The sequence below is a fragment of the Entamoeba invadens genome (assembly GCF_000330505.1).
Source record: "Entamoeba invadens IP1 unplaced genomic scaffold scaff_1105074726701, whole genome shotgun sequence".
NCBI classification, from domain to species: Eukaryota; Evosea; order Mastigamoebida; family Endamoebidae; genus Entamoeba; species Entamoeba invadens.
The window spans coordinates 54,328-65,742 of record NW_004440403.1 but is presented as its reverse complement, the minus strand read 5'-3'; the positions used below and the strand labels follow the sequence as shown (position 1 = coordinate 65,742).

Genomic DNA, 11,415 nt, shown 5'->3' with positions numbered 1-11,415 from the left:
ACACAAGTGAATTTACACAAGAAGTGCATTTGTTGCCTGTTGTTGTGCACGTATTGCAGTTGTCATCGCATTTATTACACTCGTTTGTGTTGACTAAATAATACCCATCTTGACATTTTGAACACCCACTTTGTGTAACATTCACAGCACATCCAACTATTCCACCTTGTGGCAAACAGTCACCTCCATTTGTTTTGTAATTTGTTTTATTACACGTGTAACAATTTTTCTTGTCGTTGCAAGTCTCACAATTTAAATCACACTCAAAACAATCAAGACCAACTCGGTAATACCCATCTTTGCAAACGACACAACCACTCCCAAAACTTGCGAATTGTAAACATTTTACTTGTAAGTCTTTATTTGTGTTGCATTTGTAATCTGACAAATACATGCCACTTTTGCAACTCAAACATGTAGTTTCATTATCAAAACAAGTCAAACAAGTACTGTCACATTTCTCGCAATTCTTTGTATTTTTATCATAAAAATATGAATCTTTACATTTTATACATCCAATACTATTTTGTACCTCACAACGAATATCACCTCTATTTTCACATTTGTTTTGTGATAAAATAAAGTTGTTATCACATTCTTCACATTTTGCATTGGTAAGTATTGTACAATTAATTATTTCTTTGTTGCACCTCCCATTTGTGTCATTTGGAATTTCACAATTTTTGATATCACAATTTCTATTGATACTCATTTCATTGTTTGTGTCACATTTTGTTACTCGCCCATTTTCACACAAAGAAGAGTTAACGCATTTTTCGCAAATATTTATATTTAAAAAATATCCATTTTTACATGTATTTATATTTGTATCACTTGTTGTCTCAACTTTGGTTTTATCACTTTCAATACACTCTCCATTCAAATTCAACATTTTCTTATTGTTGTTTTCACATATTTGACAAGTCCCATCTATTTTGATTACATTACAGTCGGTCACTTTTTCACAATTTCCATTCTTCATGTAAAAACCATTCAAACACTTTTTACACCAATTGGATGTCGAAAATAAACAATTTTCATTTTTTATGCAATTCCCATCAATAAGTTCGTAAGTTGATTGACATACTTCACAAACACTTCTGTCGTTTGGGCAATATTTACAATTTGAAACATCACAATCATTTAAAATATGGCACTGTTGTGACGATTTGTTGTATAATCCATTTCCACACTCAACACCACTTATTATTTTTATTCCATTTTTAGTGTTTAGTGCGGTGTTGTATTTAACATTTCCATAAACCAGTTTAGTTTCTGAAATAAATAGGACTTTTTTGGTGAGTGAATATAATTCCAGTTTAACTGATATTTTTGAAGTAATTTGAACAATCATATTATTTGTTTTGAAAAAAGAAATTTGAGTATTACCAATTGTGGCACTTTCATCAGTAAAATCGTCATCAACTTTTTTAATATTCTTGTTTTTATAGTTTTTTGTAGAGTCAACAGTGATTTTTAAAAATGTGATATTTGCGAATGGAGTAATATACCAATCCTCTTTATCTTCACATGGGCAATATGGTTCGGTATAACTCATTGTATTCGTCGTAGAATCGAATTGATTCAAGTGACAAAATATTTTCTTTGAATTTCCATTTCTATATAAATGGCCGTCTAATAATAAATTGGTTTGTGAAGCGCTAACAACTGGGGTTTTTGAGTAAACCAAATCGAAATTCCAATTATTGGTCACATAATTGTTATCAGCCAAATTAAAAGAATTCACAAAGAAAAGAGGGAAGTCTCTTATCGTTCGATTTGTAAGGAAGAAATTGCAGTTATTCATATTTGTTGAAGTATCCACATATATAATTGAATTATAAGTTATATTAACAATTCCTTGAGAGCACACAAATGAAGAACAATTGACAGTTGGTATTCCATTTACACCATCTAACACTAGTTTACCATTTGGATGCATGTTAAAATACGGAGTGTTGATAAATGAATTATCTGACATTAACACAATTCCGTTTGCAATTTCACTCGATTTGGTTACAGTAACTTTTGCGTTTCCATTTAAATTGATTGATGAACTATTATACATTAAAAGCGAAAACAAAACTTTCATTTTTGCTTTTTCTTTAAGTGAAATAAATGAATTTTCATAAACACTTAAAGTGCTAAAAGAAATTAACTCCGAGTTTCCGTTACAATACAATCGAGAATTTTTATCGAAATTTATAATATTTGCTGTTATCTTCGCGTTTCCTTCAATTATTCCAGTAAAAAATCCACTACATTTGAACTGACTACCACTTTGTATCTGAGAATTATCTTTAACAAATAAGTTTGAATTTTCCAAAAATGTGATATAAGAATACATGTGCATTAAAGACATATTTTTCATTGTTAAAGATACATTGTTATTAAACGATATAGAGCCTTTTGATGTAAAATTGGAATTACCTTCAAGAATAAAAATCGAATTATCGTTTATATAATTCGGATATTCTGTGTATATTTTAGAGTAGCCTTTCATTTCAATTTTCGAATTTGAATAAAGCTGTAAATTAGTATTGATATTTGTAACAGATTTACCATCCATTGTGAGATGGGCGGTATTAAAAAATGTAGTCATTTGTCTACACTTAAATACTGTGTTATCTTGCATAAGTATAATAGAATTGTTTTTAAATGCAACTTGTTGTACAACAATTAATGAACTTGAGTCAATCATTATTAAATTGGAATTTGTTTTTAAATTTAAAATGTCATCTAAATTGATTTCAGCATTATTCATGATTTTCAAAATGACTTGTGTTGATGTGTTTTCAATTTGTAAAACATTTGATTGCGAACAGGAACTCGTTATTGTTGCATTCGTTGACAAAGGACTTGTTAAATTACATTGATCATAAGATACAACCATATCAATAAGCAATATAAACACAATATAACACTTATATTGAAATCCCAACATATTTGTAATATATAGTATGAATTATGTTTTAAATATGCAATTTTAAATGGGTTTAAAACTTTTCGTGTTTCGAAGTTGTCGATGTTTTAAATATAAATATATTAGTTGACCGTTTATTAATATACATTGAATGAAAATTTCATGTTTTGATTAAAATATATTTTTTATTTTAATTATAACAAATAAAAATATACTAAATCGTTAATATAAAATGCAACTAATAAATGAGACAATTTTAATACAAAAAGAAAAAAATTGTTTTTATAAAATAATTGCTTTCAAAATACGATAATTTTCTGTTGTTGAAATATATAAAAAATATTTTTCGAATAACAAATACTATCAAATACATCTATTTGTTGTGATTATATTTGTCGAACTTATTTATTTGTCTAACATCTGGGCAATATTTTGGTGTTCGACAATTAAACAATTTGTTCTCGAACCTGTAACTTTTGATAATAAAAAACAGTTGTTATTACAAAATTCACTCATAGACGATAGATAGATAAATTCTTTTGCTTAATTTTCAACAAGCGGACATTATTGTTTTTAAAGTGTGTTTATTTATTTAACGATATCAATTTACTATGATAATTTATAATATTTTTATAATTCATATTTAAAAAAACTTTTTATATCGAAAAAAAGGTTTTTTAAATTTTTGTTTTTTTTAATAAGAAATGTTTACTTAACTACAGTAAAAAACTATAAATATTAGAACAATAAGGGCACTTTGGTAAAAATATAAAACTGTGAAAATTACAGTTTTTGAACAAAATCTTTTAAAAAGAATGAAAATTATTTATATAACAAAAATTTTAATAACACAATTCGAATAACATTTTAATTATCGAAAATCCAAATAACGAAAATACAACAATTTGTTTTAATTTTAATAAACTTGCTTTTCTCTGGTCAATCATTACCTCTTATTCCGAGTCGCAGCAAATTTTGATTGTTTTAAAACCCATTTAATGACACCTCTCAAAGTAATAAAACTTGAAAATTATTGTATCACTTTGGTTGTTGATTCGATAACTGTTGATGGATACCAACATGTTTTTAAAACTGATATTAATGAAACAAACAATATGAAATATTTTTTGATTTTATATTAATTAAAATTTTAAATTTATTTATAGAAATTATTTTTTAATTAATCACTTTACACTTAAAAAAACACTTCCTGTTAAAAGCGTATTCATATACTCTTTTAATTTTTCGGGAATTGACCACTTATTTTTTAATATTATAAATGTAGTAAAACAAACTATATTATCAAAATGATCTAACAACTTACCAAGTTCCAAGAAATACAAAAATAAATTCAAGCAAGTTTAACATTGAATTAATTTGTTGTTAATTCACAACGTCTGTTTATATTTTTGTTGTTCTGTTTTATTTTTCGAAATCATTGAAGAGACTTGTTAACACCACTTATTAAACTCAATATGTTTCACCAAAATCAGTCGATTACATTGCAGTTTATGTTGATATTATTTAGTGAAAATATTAACTTTTAAAACCAGATAAACTTGAGTTACAAATTGGTTTTCCACCCATAGTGAATAGAATTTGATTGTGCTGTTAAGTATTCAGAACAGGTACTTTGTTGAATTTTTTTATTTGTTAAATAAATAATATAGTATCTATTAGCTTTTAAACTAAAAATCAAACTAAAAATAAGAAACTGATAAAAAATAAAATTGATGGTAAATGAGAGAAAGCGTTATCGCTTTGCTTGGAAGTATTTTTATATTTAGTGCATGACGTAAAAAATGGGGTGATGAGATGTATTTCTGAGGTCGCGGTGAAATAAAAGACACATTTATTACACAGAAGTTGACTTAATAATTCTAAAGGAAATAAATGATGAACCAACCACAAATTATGTTAGACTCATTGTCATACTTTTGTTTGTGGTTTCGCAAAAAATCACGTTCTTTGTGAAAGATATCTTTTACGTTTTCATGACAAAGTTTGCATTTTTATAGCGACTTTTGATAAAAAAAGATTCAGCCTATGGTGTCTTTGTGTTAGAATTTGAAGAAAATAACGACGAGTCAACGAGGATTTTCAAAGAAACTATTCTCTGGTTTGTTTTTTGAGAAAGGTTGTTTATACGTGATACTATTTGATGACCGTTTTGCGTCTTTTTGATATTTTAACTCCAACTGTAAATTGCTTAGAAACGAGACTTATAATCAGATATCAAAATACAATTATGTTACTTAATTATTTGTTTGTTTATCAGGTTTTTCGTGTGTATTACAATACACATTTTCCCTCTTTTTTGAGTTAGTGAAATTATATTTCAAAACATAAAATTTTTTTAAAAACATTTTAATCTAAAACATTTTTTCAAAGAAAAAAACGATGTTTTTAAGTGTTAAGAGAAAAAACAAATAGTTGCTAGAAAAACTGACAATATTCGTTAAAAACGATTTTTGTGTATTAAGGACGTCTTCCCGTTATTATTGACATCCTCGCTGTATATAAGATGTCCTATCAATTAATTTTGTGTCGAATTAATTAATTGATAATTATTTATTATTTATTATCCTCGAACTTTTAAAAATTATACAAAGTACATAATTTTACCATAAATTTACCATTTAAAAAAATTATTTTTTCAAATAAAATTAATCATGGACAAACATTATTAAACAGGTAAAATTTGTTATAAATTAATAGTTTGTATGAATTGATTCATTTTTTTTGTTTAGTTGGACATTTATAGTCACTTTAACGTGGCATTTTTTGATCATGGATTTTAAACTTTCAACATTTAGCAATAAATCATCGATACCAAAATATTATGGTGTCATTTAGGCATAATTGTTGGCGCAAAACATAAAAAACAATTTCGATTATATTATTATAATAAGCAATTAAAAAAGCAATTACACAAATGATTTTTTTTATAATCAACAGTTTTTTCTTTTTATTTTATAAGATTATTTTATTTTTTTATTTATAAAATTTTCACTGTTTAATAATAATATTTTTTTCAAAATAGGAAAGATAAATAATTAAGATATAAAATATTCTCCATGGAATCTCGGAGTAATACCAACAAAGCTTATATTGACGCAAATAAATCACACAAAAGAAAAACATTTGATAACCTATGAACAAAAATGTAAGTAATCATACTTTGAATTCAATTAAAAAAATAAACGAAATTATTGCGGAAGTTGATTTGTCACAAAGTACAGTAAGTGGCATTATTAAATAATATAAAAATACAAAATAATGTTTCCAACATAAAAAGAGGAAGAGAAATCAATCAAACAATGAGTTGATAAAAGATTCATTACATAAACACATGAAACCCATCACAAACAATTATTCAATTTTCTACAAGTTTGAAAGAAATTTGATACAGTGAAAATACGTCTGAAAATGATGGGAAAATAGTTTAAAAATGACAGATTTTATTTTAAAAGGACAAGATTTTTAATAAAAAGGATGAAAATCATAAAAAGTGATGGAGATTTGTTTTAAAAAGGACAGGTATTTTTATTGAAAAGGACAGGATTTTTGATAAAAAGGACGAATTTCGAAAGAAATGATGATTTTCATGAAAAAGGACAGGAATTTATTATAAAAAGGATGGAATTTTTGTTAAAAGGATGGATTTCAAGAAAATGTGACAGCCATTTTTTTGAAAAAGGATAACATTTTTAACAAAAAGGATAGATTTTTTAATAAAATATAATTTATTTCCGACGTTTTCCCGATTTTAAACACAAAACACAAACAATTAAAATACCATAATCAAGTTTAAAAAAATAAATCTGATAATGAATAATTATATCATAATAAGAAAGAGCGTTTTAACGCAATTTTAAATCTTGATCTTAATAATTGATATAAATGTCACAATCTTTGACTTCTATCGACTCCAGAGACCCGACAACAAGGAATGAATTTATTGAAAATCCACCAATTATCCAACTGAATGAACAACAGCGCCAGGTTGAATCTAAAACACCTTTTATTTTTTAAGCTACTTAGAGAAAAAGAGGAAGACTTAATAGATATTTTATGGAATTGATGAAACGTTGTGACGACAACAACATTTCAGCAGTGTTTTGGTGTGACAATTGAACTATACACAACCATTTGAGGGAACCATTAACTAACACTCACCATTCAGTTGTTTATAACGCAGCCTACAGCCCTGAACTCAACCTGATAGAAACTATTTTTGGTTTTTGAAAAAGGTGTGTAGAAAATGACATACGTATTTAGTCTGGCCTTGGCGATTTTCTTGAAAAAAAGATAGATTTATTTCAATTCAACAAGCTGAAGTAATAGCGTCAATGGAGAGATGTCGCAACGATATTTGGGGAAAAGCATATGAAAGAAAAGACTTATAATTTCAAATTGTTTGTGTTTTGTGTTTAAAATCGGGAAAACGTCGGAAATAAATTATATTTTATTAAAAAAATCTATCCTTTTTGTTAAAAATGTTATCCTTTTTCAAAAAAATGGCTGTCACATTTTCTTGAAATCCATCCTTTTAACAAAAATTCCATCCTTTTTATAATAAATTCCTGTCCTTTTTCATGAAAATCATCATTTCTTTCGAAATTCGTCCTTTTTATCAAAAATCCTGTCCTTTTCAATAAAAATACCTGTCCTTTTTAAAACAAATCTCCATCACTTTTTATGATTTTCATCCTTTTTATTAAAAATCTTGTCCTTTTAAAATAAAATCTGTCATTTTTAAACTATTTTCCCATCATTTTCAGACGTATTTTCACTGTATACATTTTTTGGAAATTCCTGGTACTAAGAGGATTAATTTGCACAAATAGTGGGTGTTATACAATAAAAATATGTTAGAAATTAACACTTAACTATATTAATCTATAAAAAACAACAACATAAACCAAAGTAATTTCTTTTATCTTTTAAAACAAAAATTTGTCTTTAGTTGTTATGACAACATTTTTATCTTCAAAAATTACATTCTCTTTTCCAACCGAATTATAAAAACAGAATCTCCCAACATTTTTCACGCTTTTGGGAACGAAAATTGTTTGCACCTCTTTATATTTTCTGAAACAATTATCACATAGTCCAACAACATTGTTTGGAATTTTTCCAACTTTTTTGCCATTTTCAAAAACGATTGCTAAGTGTTTTTTAACGTCTTTTCGAGTGAATAAAATAGTATCACAACAAACTCCGTTTTCTGTCAAATTGTGAGCTATTTTGTATGTGACGGGTAAACTCACTTTAGTTGCCTTTTTCCCATTAACGTAAAATTCCTTTAACATTTTGCACTTGTCGAATATATCAATTTCGCATTTTGGTATTTGTCGTCCAAATGTCACTGCAATTAGATTTTCACAATTTTTGAATGCGCCATTACCAATTTTTATGACAGACTCTGGAATTTCGATGTTTATCAAACTTACACAATTCTTAAAACAGTACCCTCCTATACTTTCAACTGTATTTCCAAGTTTTATTGTGGATAAATGAAAACAATTCAAAAACGCATGTGTTCCAATTGAAATCACATTGTTTGGAATAATAATACGTTTTAAATTTTTCATCTCCTCAAAACTCGATTTTTTAATTTCAGTGACACTCTCAAGAATGATAATTTCTTCTAAATTGCAATTTGTAAAAGGTCCGTTATAAGTTGTACACGTAATATTATTTTCATGAGTGTTTTTGATGTTAATTGAAGTGAGTAAATAACATGAATCAAACACGTTACTTACCGAATAAACAAAAGCTGGAACATCAATGCTCTTTACGTTTTCACAATTTGAAAATGCGGAACTGCCAATGTCAACCAAACTTATTGGAAGTACAATTTGTGTAAAATTGATGCAATAATAAAACGCAAATTTTCTGATTGATTGAAGTGCTTGTGAAAATGTGACGTTTTCAAGAGAATAACAAAAGGCAAAAGCGCCATAATTGATATTGCGAAGTGTCTCTGGAAACTCGACTTTCTTTAAATTTGGAAGATTAGAAAAACAATGTGAATTGATTTGTGAGACCCCATTTGGTATTATTATTTGTGTAAGATATAATGGTAATTGATATCGGTCTGACCCAATCACTTTGTAACCCATTGGAATGTATTTGTAATATTCAAAATTGTTTAACTCAAATTCTAAATTGGTGCATTGAACTCCACATTTTTCAATGAAATTTTGTTCTTGTTTTGTGACAATTCCCGTGTAATATTTATTTCCACAAAAATCAATTGAAGTTGGTTTTATTTTACTTTGGAATAATTTTGTCCCAATTTTTGTCAAAGTTGTTGGAATAGTTAAAAAATTTACATCACACTCAAAACACTCATCTTCAAGTTCTTTCACGCATCCCAAATCAATACTTTTTAATGCGTCCATACCAAAAAAGCCAGTTGATATTTTCGTGACATTTTTTGGAATTACAATTGTGTCAAGTTCTTCACTTGAAAAATTTCCTTGTAATTCATAGAAATAATTTTTATCTTTAATTTCATCAAATTTTAAAAACGTGTCTTTTGAATTGAAATAGCAGACGTGATCACCAAAAGTATAACCAAAAGGTGTTAAGACTTTTTCGTCTTCATTTGTTACTTTAAATGTGACTTTTTTGTTGTTGTTTGGTATTTCAAGAGAAGTTAGTACAACACATCCTTCAAAGCAACCGAACGAAAATTTTGCACGTTTGTTGATGTGAAGACTTTTTAAAGATGAACAGTTTTTGAAGCTAAATTGGCATATTTTAGTCACATTTTGCATGTTAAATATATGTTTTAAATTGACACAATTTTCAAATATTGACTTATTAAATTTTTCGATGTGAGAAGACATATAAATTTCTTCCAAATTATCAAATTTATTAAGTAAAACACGTTTGATATCGAAAACGCTCTGAGACATATATATCACTTGGATATCGAAATTATCATTAAATGGCATATTTTCTATTTTTGTGAAATTTTCGGGTATAAAAAACACCGAGTCTGTACATTCAAAATTGCAGTCGTATGACCTACCGAGTGTTGTATACTTACTGTCACTTTTTAACTCTCCTTCTGAACCAAAATCGTCATCCAAAGTACACTCAAATGTTTCATTCAACCGTTCATACACATCAACTTCGTTTGGAGAAATTTTGTTACGTATAATTCCATTAACAACCAAACATGTTAAACTAGTGCAACCATCAAACACCCCTTGTTCTATTTCACATGCTTCATTAAATACAAGTTCCTGAAGTTTTTCACAGTTCGAAAAAGTGCCAAACTCAACTCAAAGTAAAGTGTTTGGGATGGTAATATCAACAAGTTAACTGCAATCACAAAAAGCTTGTGCTTTAATTGAAATTAAATTGTCTGGGAGTACAACGCGTGTTAATTTGGTGCATTTTTCGCACATGTAATATGGCAAAACAGTAACGTTCTTGGATATAACAAGTTCCTCTAAATTAGCGCATGACTTAAACAGATTTAAATCAAGCGATACGACGGTATCAGGAATTGATAATTTGATAATACCACACTCTTCAAAAGCAGAACTTTCAATTGATATAATTGTGGTTGGAACATTTACAGAAACCAAATTCTTGCAAGAATCAAAACAAGACGACGGTATGATTTTTAACCCGTCACACAGTGTCACTGAAGTAAGTGTGGTATTATTGTAAAAGCAAGAATGGTACAATTCAGTTATATGTGTTGGGACACTAAACTCTTTAAAATTAAAAGTGTTTAAAAATTTATATTCATATATTTTTATGGTTTTGGGTATTTGGTCAAATGTTGTGATATTTTGTTTTTTGATATCATATGAAGATATAGTCACATTTTTAAATTCTACATCAAAGTCTGGAAATAAAGTTTTTGTTTCAGAGTAAGTCACTTTGTACAAGACGACAAGTCGGGATATTCCAGCAAAAATATTATCAAATTTTGTGTATAAGTATTGAGTCTCCATATATGGAAACAATTTGGTGGATTTTACGGGAATCGGGTTGTATCGAAATCGGTCAAGTACCATTTCAAATTTTTTACACGTTAACATCGAGTTGATATAATCTTGTTCATACAAGAAATATTTCATTACGATTTGGAAATGAAAAGCATCTAATTTAACTTTCATCATTTGGTGTTTTTAAAGATCACATTCTTAATTTATATATTATAGAATATTTTTAATATGTTTATAATAATTTTTGATTATAAATATACAATTGAGAAGTAACCTAAATATCTTATAGTTAGTTAACCCATATAGCCTGTTAAGTAACTGAACTATAGTTGACTTACAAACTATATTATAACTAATCCAATTATCATAAATATATGGTTTTATTATAATTTAAATCAAATTCAAAAAATATAACAATTATATAAAATAATTCAAATTCACTATAATATATAATAATAATGTTATATAGTTAATTAATTAATTAAAAAAAGTTATAAATAACAATTGTTATAA

At 27.0% G+C, this 11,415-nt stretch overlaps 2 protein-coding genes across 2 annotated transcripts; both read right to left on the bottom strand.

Annotated features, from left to right (window-relative positions):
* Positions 1-2: 2 nt before the first annotated feature.
* On the bottom strand, positions 3-2,944 carry EIN_107170 (cysteine surface protein, putative; the record flags this gene model as incomplete). Its single annotated transcript, XM_004256951.1, has 1 exon — positions 3-2,944. A coding segment is annotated over one exon (2,942 nt), but the record flags the coding sequence as incomplete, so codon positions are not given.
* Positions 2,945-10,260: 7,316 nt separating this feature from the next.
* Positions 10,261-11,076, bottom strand: EIN_107160 (hypothetical protein; the record flags this gene model as incomplete). Its single annotated transcript, XM_004256950.1, has 1 exon — positions 10,261-11,076. The coding sequence occupies one exon, from the start codon at positions 11,074-11,076 to the stop codon at positions 10,261-10,263; it is 816 nt and encodes a 271-aa protein (XP_004256998.1).
* Between the last annotated feature and the right edge of the window lie 339 nt (positions 11,077-11,415).